The sequence below is a fragment of the Myotis nattereri genome, assembly GCF_964212035.1.
Source record: "Myotis nattereri genome assembly, chromosome: 7".
Classification (NCBI taxonomy): domain Eukaryota; kingdom Metazoa; phylum Chordata; class Mammalia; order Chiroptera; family Vespertilionidae; genus Myotis; species Myotis nattereri.
The window spans coordinates 15,126,070-15,139,364 of NC_138082.1; the positions used below are offsets into that span (position 1 = coordinate 15,126,070).

General features: G+C 38.2%; 1 protein-coding gene across 1 annotated transcript in view; it reads left to right on the plus strand.

The window, feature by feature from the left end:
• PIKFYVE (phosphoinositide kinase, FYVE-type zinc finger containing) overlaps nt 1-13,295 on the plus strand; it is a gene marked incomplete at its 5' end in the record, with an annotated part of 67,830 nt that overhangs the window by 45,440 nt on the left and 9,095 nt on the right. Inside the window, 11 exons of the mRNA XM_081095226.1 lie at nt 1,080-1,193; nt 1,576-1,684; nt 1,789-1,943; nt 3,328-3,418; nt 4,546-4,606; nt 5,667-5,804; nt 6,812-6,932; nt 8,648-8,743; nt 9,921-10,004; nt 11,060-11,157; nt 12,755-12,919. Coding sequence (XP_080951352.1) covers nt 1,080-1,193; nt 1,576-1,684; nt 1,789-1,943; nt 3,328-3,418; nt 4,546-4,606; nt 5,667-5,804; nt 6,812-6,932; nt 8,648-8,743; nt 9,921-10,004; nt 11,060-11,157; nt 12,755-12,919 — 1,232 coding nt within the window. The remainder of the gene's footprint in view (nt 1-1,079; nt 1,194-1,575; nt 1,685-1,788; nt 1,944-3,327; nt 3,419-4,545; nt 4,607-5,666; nt 5,805-6,811; nt 6,933-8,647; nt 8,744-9,920; nt 10,005-11,059; nt 11,158-12,754; nt 12,920-13,295) is intronic.

The window sequence follows — 13,295 nt, forward strand, 5'->3', positions numbered from 1 at the left end:
CTTGCTGTAGCCTCACTGCCTGGGAGCCTTGCACTTGCTCTTCTCTCTTTGTACCTCCCGCTCCCTACCTGTCTGCCTGCTTTTCCTTCTCCTGCATGTTTTAGTTCAGATTTCACCTGCCCTGACCCCCTCTCACCTTGGCCTTTCCTGCTTTATTTTTTCCCATAGCACTTACCATCTGATGTACATATTTTAAGTATTTATTTGTCGCATTTGTTACTCAAATCTAAATCCCGAAGGCTGGAATTTTGGCCCTTGTGTAGTGCTTTATTCTCAGCACCTAAAACAACATTTGACACCTAGTAGGAAATATCTGTACAGGCAGTCCTCGGATTATGTTGGACTCAACGTACATCGTTTTGTGGTTCCGCCGCCATCTCCCATTTATTAAAAAATAAAAGTTCTGTCATTTCGACGTATGTACATATGTGCTTTATGTTTTTTATTATTTATTTACCACAAGTAAAGGTCAGGAATTGTTATCTTCTAAATTTTTTTTTACTGTTTCACTTCATTACTGCTGTGTATGTGCTCCCTGTGAGTGACGTAGGTGCTTATGTAGGTGGGTTCCGACTTACGGCGAAAATCATGTCGCGCCGTAGGAACGGATCTCCGACGTAACCCGAGGACCTGCTGTAATTGGACCTTATTTCCTTTTCTAAGCAAGTCCTTCTGGCCGTGAACCTAGGGCCTAGGTGGGCTAGAGTGTTTACTAGGTGGAAAGACTCCTGAAGAATCCTCGGGAGCCAGGAAGGTGGTGAATACCTGTGTCTGAGCCACCTGTAGAAAGGATGTCTCCTCCCAGTCATTATGTTTGTAAAGTACAGGAGGGTGGCCGCCGGGGGAATAAAAGATAGCATCATGGTGCAGTGAAAAACAAAACCAGATGCTTCCAAAATTGGGGAGAGTATTTATAATGGCTGAAAGTGGTCTTCAATATTTTTATGATTTTTTTAAAAGAGCATTTTATTGAAACTTTATCTCTTATGCCTCTTAGGATTTGACCATTATGATATGCCTTTACTCAAAATATTAACATATTTTTCACTTTTCTACTATTACTTGTGTTTTCTTCTCAGTTATTCTCCCATTAGGCTTCTTGAAGTATGCGTTCCACTCCCCAAAGTATTCATTAAACGCCAGGCCCCATTAAAAGTGTCCCTTCTTCAGGATTTAAAGGACTTTTTTCAAAAGTAAGTTTTAGTTTCTTTGATCTTTTTTGTTCAGAACTACCTATAATCTATAGATATTTTAAAGATCAAGTTTATTCATTTATCTTTCTTTGAAAGCAAATAATGGCATTTTTCTAATTGTATGTTAAGTATGCTTGGTATGAAAAATTAAAATGTAGACAATATATAAAAGTATTTAAAAAGAAGACAAGCCCTTTTAGACATAACAACTGTTAAAATTTTGATGTACATCTTTTCAGGTCTTTTTTGTTCTGCAAAATGGCATAGGATTCTTACTTAGATACAACATTAAAAGTTTTGTGTGTGACATCTTTTTTCTATTTATGTGAGATTAGAAAATTTGATTCCACTTTTATAAAGTGTTTACTATTCTTTCTGTTAGAGTTTCACAGGTATATCTTGCCATCGATGAAAGACTGGCATCTTTGAAAACTGACACATTTAGCAAAACAAGAGAGGAAAAAATGGAAGATATCTTTGCACAGAAGGAGGTAATTCATTCCTTGGACAGAAACCCAAATGCTAACCATTAACTCCCTGGTAGGTGCGTTTGGGCATGATTCAGGTGCGGGCTGGGTTGTTCTTGTTCTCGTAGATGGAAGAAGGCGAGTTCAAGAACTGGATCGAGAAGGTGCAGGCGAGGCTCATGTCTTCCTCTGTGGATGCCCCTCAGCAGCTGCAGTCGGTCTTCGAGTCCCTCATTGCCAAGAAGCAGAGCCTCTGTGAGGTGCTCCAGGCCTGGAATAGCAGGTGGGACTGGGCTTCCAGTGCGTCTTCACTGTTACTGCAAAACGGGCTCTGCCATGATGTCTTCAGTTTAAGTGTCCTTGTTAATTATGGATGTTTAGTTTACTCTCAGTTTGTTGAAGCTTTTGTTTTCTGTCACCACTATTATCCTCACATTTTTTCATATTTTAAAAAATATATATACTAATTTTTAGGTAGTTTGTGAAAATTAAAAGAGAAAACAAAAATGAGAACAGCCTTTAATGTTGTTTCAAATGTTATAGTATGTGGGCTTATTGAATATCATCTGAATCATTGTATATCATATTCCTGTATTGAAATATTTATTTTGGGAAGTATTTCCCTTTAGTATTTATTTAAATGTCCAGTTAGATGAGTATAGCATTCATTTATTGAGCACTTGGGTTATGCTAGGCACTAAATAAACACTAGATGGACATTCACTCTTATTTGGTCTTGTGAGTCCTACAATGTATATACCATTTCCATTTTACAGAGGAGCATACTGTGGCTCTCAGAGACTAAAGCGTGTGCTCAGGTTATATAGGTGCTAATTGTCAGAGCTGGGCTTTGAGCCCAAATGTATTGGTCTCTAAAGCCCCTGTTTTTAATACAGTGGGGCCTTGACTTACGAGTGTCCCGACTAACGAGTTTTTCGAGCCATCTCTCGGCCAGTTTTTTGCTTTGAGTTGTGAGCTAAAATTTGGGTTACGAGCCAGCTTCAGATACCCCACCGCTAGTTGGCGCAGCGAACGTCACAGTGAACGCCACAACATCAGCCCAGCATCACGTGTCTCACTCGTTCACTGTTTTTCTTTTTGTTTTGTTTTTAATATATTGATTTTTTACAGAGAGGAAGGGAGAGGGATAGAGAGTTAGAAACATTGATGAGAGAGAAACATCAATCAGCTGCCTCCTGCACACCCCCCACTGGGGATGTGCCTGCAACCAAGGTACATGCCCTTGACCGGAATCGAACCTGGGACCCTTGAGTCCGCAGGCCGACGCTCTATCCACTGAGCCAAACCAGTTAGGGCTCACTCGTTCACTGTTGATTTGACATATGAGTAATTTGAGTTACAAGCTCCGTCACGGAACGAACTAAACTCGTAAGTCAAGGCCCCACTGTACTATGTTATGCCATCTCTTATAATAACTTGCTGTTCCTTTATATCTGTAGTCAAATCAGTAACAGCTCTTGATTAGTTGACTAGAAATAAAACAAAAACTTCATCTTAGTTATCTACAATCTTAAAATTCTTGCAGTCAAAACAGGAAAATGTAATTACTGTGTTTTCAAAGCTGTAAGGAGAAAATTTGTAAACGTTATTGAGGATATCAGAAACAAAACCATTTTCTTTGTTTTCTTCTTTTTCTTTAACTGTAGGTTGCAAGACCTTTTCCAGCAGGAAAAGGGTAGAAAGCGGCCTTCAGTTCCTCCAAGTCCTGGAAGACTGAGACAGGGGGAAGAAAGCAAGGTAAGAAAATGTCGTTTTGGAGCCTTCCCTTTCCACTGAAGATGTCTCAGCAGACAGAGCAGAGCAGAGCAGAGCTGCTGGCTGGGGAGGGCCTGGCCCCAGGGCTGCCTCGCCCCAGCGCTGTTCCACACCCATGCTGTTTTCAGCTGTGCTGTTTCACAGTTGAGCTGTGTTCCACTGAATAAAGTTTCCTTTTTCACCAAACCCCAAATCAGGGATTCCTTTTGGCATTGAATTGGTGCCAACAACCACTGGTTGACAGAATGAACATGAAGCTTTTAAAAAATGATCTGTGGAAGAGGAAGTATGACCTGGTAGCTGGAGAGAAACAAAGGGTTATGGACAGGTTTTGTTTTATGATAGACATTAGAGGCCCGGTGCACGGATTCGTGCACTGGTGGGGGGTGCGTGGCCTATGGGAATCGACCTGCTGTGGGAGCGCACTGACCACCAGGGGGCAGCTCCTGTGTTGAGCATCTGCCCTCTGGTGGTCAGAGTGCATCATAGCATCTGGTTGACTGGTCGTTCCGATGTTCAGTCACTGGGCTTTTATATATATAGATAATAGCATATTTACATGCAGTGGAGAAGGTGAGAACACAGAGGGAGAGAAGATATTCCATGAGCAAAGAAAGACTCAGATGAGACAGACAGAGGGAAGTGCTGACCTCTAAAGTAGGTTGGAAGGAAAGCAAGGGAGTGCAGATGTGGGTAAATACGCAAGTGAGAAGGGAAAAGTTTCTGGTCAGACAGAAGGCAACGGTGAGATTCATCTCTGGCTTCTGCATTTAACCTGTTAAGCTATTAAGCTAGACATTCAAGTATTTGTGAAAATGAAAAACAATGCCTCTATTACCAGTTTTTTGAAAAGAGCTATTTTTAATTAAAGTATGTTATTTATGTTAATATATAATGGGTTTGTTATTTTTAAATGAATTAATAAATGCATATCCTGAAACTTTGTTTTAATTTCTAGTAAGGTACAATTAGAAGATATAACTTACATAAAAGCTGAGTGTCTTAATAATTCTTAAGATTTGAAGGGGTCATGAGACCACAAAGCTTAAGATTCACTTGGTTAAAAGTTTTAGTGTTCCCTTAAGAACAAAGTGTTTTCTTCTCTACAGATAAGCACCGTGGATGCACCTCCACGGAATGTTTCTCCAGGGCTTCCGAATGGAGAAAAAGGTTGGTCCTTGAGCCTAGTGATCACCTGCCATTAGATTTAAAGACATTATTATTATTAGTCTAGTGCAGTGATGGCGAACCTATGACACGCGTGTCAGAGGTGACATGCGAACTCATTTTTTTTGGTTGCTTTTTCTTTGTTAAATGGCATTTAAATATATAAAATAAATACCAAAAATATCTTTGTTTTACTATGGTTGCAAATATCAAAAAATTTCTATATGTGACACGGCACCAGAGTTTAAGTTAGGGTTTTTCAAAATGCTGACACGCTGAGCTCAATAGATTCGCCATCACTTGTCTAGTGGTTGTTTTTTACTGCTAATTTTGACAATTACTTTGATTGTAGCTGTATCAGTTTAAGATTATTATAAAGTATATTTCAAGGAGAGAAATTAGGAGCTCAAAGTAAACAATAAACAGAGAAGACAGCTGTTAGGGGAAGAACAAGAAGGAAAAAGGAGACTGAATGTCTGCTTTGCTAGTTCCAAAGTCACCCCCCAGGTTTCAGTGCAAAAGTCTTACAAAGTTTAATTAGGTTTTTATGTCACTAAAATTTTTTCTAGATCTTAGCTGTCTTTCACAATATTTCATGGAATAACTTGGTGGCATCCTAGCAAATTGTGTAGGTTCTTACTTAGACCATCTTTGTAGAACAAGAGCTCAGCTTATGTAGTTCTTCGCATTTTTCTATTATAATTAAGTGAATTTCCCCCCCTGAGAATGTGGCATATAATCTTTTCCAATAGTGTAATAATTTCATTCCCTATTAAATTGAACTAATAAACATAACTTTGCATTATGATTATGGTCTATTGCAAAGAATATTGGTAGGAGTCCGATTTGGTTAAGATCTGATCATAGTCAAGTCATATAGCCTGTCTGAATTTTTGTACCCATATCTAAAATATGCACTAAAATGGCCTAACTAATTTTTAGGAAGCTTAAATACTTTGGTTTCTGAAGTAAAACTGTGAGTTGGCTTTTTAAAAGCATTTCGATCAGGTAGAAATGGACTTCATGTTTCCACATGACTCATCTAAGCTGTGCTTTTCTGCAGAGGACCGCTTCCTAAGCAACCTGTCCAGTCAGAGCTCCACCAGCTCTGTCCACCTGCAGCTGCCTACTCCCCCCGAAGCGATGCCTGAGCCGGCAGGGGGAGGGCCGCCGGAACTGGACTCAGCCAGCGTTTCTGAAGGTACAGCTCCGGTCACTTTCCCTGCACTTCATCCCAAAGAGAAAAGCACTCTGAATGCTTTGACACAATGCTCTCTTATCCCTTAACAGTGGTTCTGAACCTTCTGGCCCTTTAAATACAGTTCCTCATGTTGTGACCCAACCATAAAATTATTTTTGTTGCTACTTCATAACTGTAATGTTGCTGCTGTTATGAGTCATAATGTAAATATCTGATATGCAGGATGATCTTAGGCGACCCAAGTGAAAGGGTCGTTCGACTGCCAAAGGGGTCGCGACCCACAGGTTGAGAACCGCTGCTTTAGAATTTACACATTTTATGCTATTGAATATGCTCTTTTAGCTATAGCTTTTTACCTTGTCACCTCTTCAGTTCTCTATGTGACATGTAAATATCTCAATAACAAAACATTATTCAGCTTTATCTACCTTCTGGGGTTATTACTTTCTTAAGTCCCATAAAGCACATGATTGTTGCCTTGTAAGAAAATAAGAAAAATTGCAGCCATTTCTCCAACAACAAATAGGTATTGCACTAATAGCAAATTTATGCATTGCTTCTCTCCTTCCTTGCTTTCTATTTAAGCAGCAACTACTTCCTTAAAAATACCTTAAAAATAATTTTTTAGGTGCAATTAATCTCATGTGTAATAGCCACAGTGCACAGAATTGAGTTGAAGTGGCAACATGAAGAGCTGAGTTCATGCTCAGGCAGTAATTCCATCGTGACTGCTGCCTGGCCTCTGCCATCGCTTGTAGGTGGATCTCAGTGTCAGAAATGTTAAAGTGTAAAAGAGTGAACCCCTTGGAGTCAGTGCTGTGTATGTTTCATTGTTGCTTTCTGATTCATTCTATAATAATTGTTATTCCAGATCGGAAATTTACACCATCATTGGTAATTATCCTGTGCCTACATCTGAGTTCCAAAAAGGAAATGAAATTGATGCTTTATACTTTTTTAAAACTCTCTTGAATATTAACATATAAGTAGAATATTTTTCATCCTAGACGTGTTTGATGGACATTTACTGGGATCCACAGACAGCCAGGTGAAGGAAAAATCAACCATGAAGGCCATCTTTGCAAATTTGCTTCCAGGAAACAGCTATAACCCCATTCCATTTCCTTTGTGAGTATTATAAAGGCCAGTGGCTGTTGAGTGGTTTTGTTTTTACTTCATTAAAAAAATCTACCTAGATTTACTCTCTCTATATTTAAATGTGCTTACTTAACTGTATATCTATTTCTCAACCCTAAAATACATTTCGTCATAGTAAAAGAGATGTCTTTTGGTATAATGTAATTTGTACAACACCATTGTTATATAATAGATGAATAGATGAAAAAGGATTAACTAATGTTGCTTAAGGTACTGGTTCTGAAAATAATTGTATATTTTAAGATATATTGCTACATCTCATAATCCTAAAAACATATTGCTGATTATATACAAAGATGATATTATTGATCCAATAAGTTACTGGGACACGGTCTTTTCTAACAGGGGTGATGAATTACAATGGCCCATGAAGTGTTCATGTGACCTTGTTGGTATTGGGCTTGCTCACAGTGGGAAAATACATAGACTGGCTGTGAGAGTTTGTTTTTTTCTGCTCATTGACCTGTTTGGTTGTCAGAAGCTGCTTAATAAGGACTTTTTCTTAACTGAATTATGTATTTATTAAACTTCTCTCAGGCGTTCTCACAGTCTTGGGGGAGAGACAAGCCGAGACTCACGATACAGTAATCTTTCTACAGGGATGGGCAAAAGTAGGTTTGCAGTTATTCATGTGGAGAATACTACAATAAATAATACAAGAATAAACTGCGTTTCACGTACAACTCTAAACCCACTTTGCCCCACCCTGTATAATAGTCGTGTATAAAGGTGCTGTTTTCTCTGCTTTAGACTCAGATGTCTTAGTTTCTTCACAGGGTTATGGTCCCTCTTGTTTTATGGCTGTTGCACATGCCCTCACTTTCTTCTTAGTCATTAACTCCTCTGCATTGTTTCTCTGAAAACCTTAGTAGACCCTGCCCCAGCTCCCTGCCCCAACCAGCGTAGGTCTCTTTGTTGTACACACTTATGATTCCCTCAGGGCACTTACCACAGACGGTAGTTATATTTTTTATAGGATTACTTGTTTCTTTACCTTGCTGTACTATAAACTCTGCCATCCCTATTTTTTTCACAGTTGTACTGTTAACATCTTGCACAAGTTAGATGCTTAGTAATAGTTTTTCTTAATATTGTGTATCTAGCCCATTAGTTCTAAGACAAATGAATGAATGTTTCTGTAGGGGGTTTCGGGTGGAAGTTGGGGGAGCAAGATTTGGGTTAAAACTCCATTGAGTTTCCACATGCTGATAGGAGAGCAAAGTTGTTATTTATTTCTTGTTGGACTAGTATTACGTTTCCATAATTCCTAGCAGACTTTTCTTTCAAGCTTATAGTAGAACAAAAGCTTTTACACTTCTGCTGTTCGTTGTGAACCCTCTTTGAGATAAATATGTTCTAAAGTCTTGCCAGTGTGGGAAAGCTTATTTTGGAGTGACTATTCTGAGCCCTCTGATTTGAAAACCAATTCTGATAATTTTCAGTTGCCTTTAAAACTTTTCTGTTGATATATTTTTTCGGATCTTTTTTTTTCTTTTTCGTTTCCCCCCCCTTTGGCTCTTTGATACAAGTTTTGTATACATTTTGGCTTTACTTAATTATATTCTTATAATCGGGCAGTGTGTAGTTCAGATTGTTCTGAGATTTACTTGCAATGTGTTAATTGTATATTTGATTTTTTGCTAATTTTGTTCTTACTTATTTATGTATTTGAAAATCTTGAACAGCGATCCAGATAAACACTACTTAATGTATGAACACGAACGGGTGCCCATTGCGGTCTGTGAGAAGGAGCCCAGCTCCATCATTGCTTTTGCTCTCAGGTATTATTCATAGGGCTTTTTCACCTATGATTATATTTTTCTATTTTATGTATATTTATTAATTGCCTTACTGTTGATATCTGTCACATAGACTAGAGCAAAAGATGTAATATAGAAAAGCGTATACTCTTTGGGTGAGGTAGCTTATTTTCATTGTATCTGAAGATGTACTCTTTACCCAACTAATTACAGAATGATTCTTTTTAAAAAAAATTTTTGTTGATTTCAGAAGAAAGGCGGGAGAGGGAGAGAGAAGAGGGGGGAAAAGGAGGGAGAGAGGGAGAAAGAAAGAGAAACATTGATTTGTCTCACTTATTTATGCACTCATTGGTCTAATCTTGTATGTGCCCTGACTGGGGATCTAACCTGCAACCTTGGCTTATTGGGACAATGTTCTAACCAACTGAACTACCAGCCAGGGTATTACAGGATACTAGGCAAGTTACTTCCTAATCCTTCTATCCTCTAATCACTTTCTGTCTTATAGTATGTAACTGTTGTATCCCTTCCTTCAATATACTTATTGACATAATACTTAGAACGTATCTGCCATTTTTTATCTGAGTATCTTTTTTTATACTCTTCATTCGTTTCCTTCCTGCTTCCCACACTTAGCAGGTGATGTTTCTTAAAGCAATACTGTTCCTATGCCTTAACCGATTTATGTGCCCACAGTTATCATGGGTCTTAAAGAAGCTCTTGTTCCCTGACATTTGCTTTAATCTCAATCAGGGGCCCCAGACTTCTAGTCCAAGAGTTGGATTTTTTTTCGGCCAATGCAACATAAAAATTTTTCTGGGTAAAGTTCAGTACCTTTAACTAGAAAAGCGCTGTCAAGTTCCTTCCCTCTCTATTATCTAAACCCTGAAGCTGCATACTTTTAAGTCAGCTTTGAGCCCCTACAAGTGTTTGATAAGTGTTAGTATGCAGGCTTTCACAGTCTTTTTTAGGATATTGATACTGGTTGGTGTGTTGGGTTGTATTTTGTATTCTCTCTGAAGACACTGACCTTCATGAAGTTTCTACTTGATAATTTTGGTTAGTTAAATGTGTTTGTTTCATTAGAAATACTTCTAATGATTGTGTTTTCATAATGCAAAGCTTATGTGAAAGTATATGATTTATTTTAAAAGGAGGGCTTAATGTTTACCATTTCTCAACCTGTTTCTACCCTAAGTTGTAAAGAATACCGGAACGCCTTAGAGGAATTGTCCAAAGTGAGCCCGCGGAACAGTGCCGAAGAAGGGCCTCCCACCACCAGGTGACCTGCGATTAAGTCGAGTCTGTGCTAATGTGGCTGTGCCATCATTTTCTAAGTTCTCAATAAATGATAAATAATTCACTTTTATCAATATGAACGTTTCTAGGATACACACTTATATTTTAGCTAATAATTGATAGGACAAAATTCAAATGTAGCAAAAGATCTTAAGCTGTTTCTTTGGATACTGTTCAGTGGTTCTCAACCTTCTGGCCCTTTAAATACAGTTCCTCATGTTGTGACCCAACCATAAAATTATTTTCGTTGCTACTTCATAACTGTAATGTTGCTACTGTTATGAATCGTAATGTAAATATCTGATATGCAGGATGGTCTTAGGTGACCCATGTGAAAGGGTCGTTCTACCGCCAAAGGGGTCGCGACCCACAGGTTGAGAACCGCTGGTTCAGATGATTGCCATAGAAGTTCAATGTATACTGCAGTTTTAAACTTTTAACATTTTTAATTCTCTTTGTTTTCATTTAAAAAAAAATACTAACGTGAAATTAGTAACCATCTGTTTGTCTTTATAACTTAAAAATATTTGTGAACTTCCCATAATAATTAAAGATCCTAATAGTTAAAACAAAACAATAGCCCCCAAACTGATTCTGGCATTTGGACCGAAATTGTCATAGGTTCATTATTTTTATTCTTACTGGAATAGGTTTTCCAACTTTACTAATGTGACAGAATTTTACTTGAATTATATATTATGATGACTAGCATGAGAAATGGGAAATTGGTATTTTCTGTAATTGTTTGACTTATAGATGCTAATATAACACTAATGGACTTGGGCAAAATATTATTAAAACTTATGCTCTCATATTTTTCCACGCATATTTATAGTTATAATATTTTTCTTTTTCTGAAGTCCAATAGACATTTTAAGACTTCTTTTTCCATGTTCTACCCTGTGTGTATATAAGTCATGCATCATATTTATGCTATTGTGAGTGAGGTAGGTGGGGAGTAGATTAATGCAGGAATCAGAGTACTTGCTATTTTCTGTCTGAATAATGTAAAACCAACTTCTGTTTTTTCATTTTTAGTACTTTAGACAGCAGACCAAAGAGCAGCAGCCCCATTAGATTACCCGAGAGCAGTGGAGGACAGACAAACCGCACAGCAGAAGCAGAACCACAGCCAAGTAAGATTGCAAATGGAGAAGGAGTTATTATTAGTTTTGTTTGTAATTGTGGGCAAGAATTTATTCTGGTCTTTGATATACAATATGGGCTGAAAATTTCTTGTATATCCTCCTTTATACATAGTTTGCTATTCTTTGATTCCTGTTTATTGACTTTGGAACTCCTAGAGACTCTTAGGTCTATGCAAAAGCCAGCAGGACCTGCCTTCCCACCTAGGCTTTCAGTTTAAAGTGTACAACCTAAGAAATATAACAGCAACATCTTTGTTGTTTTATAGTGTTGTTGGCATTGTGCAAAGACCTTCTTATGTATTATCTCCTTTAATCCTCACAGTGACCAAATAAGAGTTATTTACCATATCCCCATTTTCCCGAAAGGAAGTTTAAATTAAATTAAGCAATTTGTTCAAGATTACTATACAGCTAGTGGAGAACTGGAATTTGAACTTGGGTCAGTTAGGAATGTATCCACTACAAGGAACAGAAAACTCATGGCTATTGGGATTTAAACAAATGACAGTTTATTTTTCTAAAATAACACCTGCAGGTAGGCAGTTGCTGGCAGTGGTTCAGCGAGTCAGCATTGTCATGACAGCATAGTGGTAGTTAGTTTTCCTACGATTCTCTTAAGTTTTACTCATGGTTGGAAATGTTCCACTTAACATCTATATTTGAGGTAGAAAGAAGGGAGGTATAAGCTGCAGCCATTCCCTTTTACTAGGAAAGCAGAGACCTCCCCTTCAGGTTCATTAGCTAGGACTGCTTCACATGGCCACCCCTCCCTGCAAAGGAGACTGAGAAAGTGATGTGCATTGTCCTAGTCAGCTTACACAAATCATTCATTTCCTGGGGCTGTTCACATGGCTGCCCAACTCCCCTCCTGAACTGAAGTTCAGTTAGCAAGGAACAAGGTAGGATTAGATATAAAGGAGGCCATTCTGATTTCTAACATCCTGAAGTAAGCACTTTATGATTAACATTTGATAAGGATCTTGTAGATTGTAAATGTCCAAGATTAAAATCGTATATACTAAGCTCATAGATCATATGTATTAAGCTCAAAACTAAGAATAAAAGTATAGAGCAAACTTTAATAATATTTTTGGCCATCCCATGCTACCTACTTTCTGAAAAAATGTTAAAAAGAAACTCATATTTTGTTGTGTTAAAATGTAAGAACACAAATGATATAATGATGTTAACTTTAACTTTGAATTCCCATAGCTCATAATGTTTTTTGAGTTAGTTTTAATTGTAATGCTATAACAATTCATCCCTAACTTAATCTTGTTGCTTAAGATGTTATGACTGCCTTGGAAATATATTTTTCAAAGGTTTTATTAGAATTTCTCACATTTTGATACATAGCTATCTGACCATTGTTCTTTTTCTGTTTCTGTTAATAAGAGTGCTCGACTGCCCCCCCCCTCCAAACCCATAAAAATTGTGGAATAATAATCTGTGCAAGTGAAAGTATTGGTGTTACTAATATTTATTATCCTTAGAAAATGGTTACTGCAAATAAAGAAATGAGTTGAAAATTTTAATTTTTCCACCTGTTGTGACCAGTACTTAATATGTTGCCTCTTATTTTTAGCCAAAAAGGCTTCTGGAATGTTGTCCTTCTTCCGAGGGACGGCAGGGAAAAGCCCTGATCTCTCCTCCCAGAAGAGAGAGACCTTACGTGGGGCAGATAGCGCTTACTACCAGGTCGGGCAGACGGGCAAGGAGGGGACAGAGAATCAAGGCATCGAGCCTCCAGGTGTGTTAAAGGGAGACCGAGCATGCTTACTCTAGGCTTTGATTGACATAGTTTAGTTGCTTATTTCCTTAGAGCTGTAAGTAGATGATTCTTATCGCTGAAACCAGGGCCCCTCACTCCTCACACTCAGGGTGGTAGAGTGGAAGAGTTGGAGAGCCCGCTGGTTTTCGATGTCATTGCAATCACTTACTGCGAGGTAGAGTCAGAAATCCTTCCCTCCCTACCTGTAAAGTGGCAAAAAGCAATCAATGTCTCCCAAGGTTTACATGACATTACACATGTAAGACATGTGTCTCACATGCAGCTCACAGTATATATTCAAATGGTTCTCCTCCACTAACCCCTCAGACGTTCTTTTCCAGTCCGTGCACGGTTG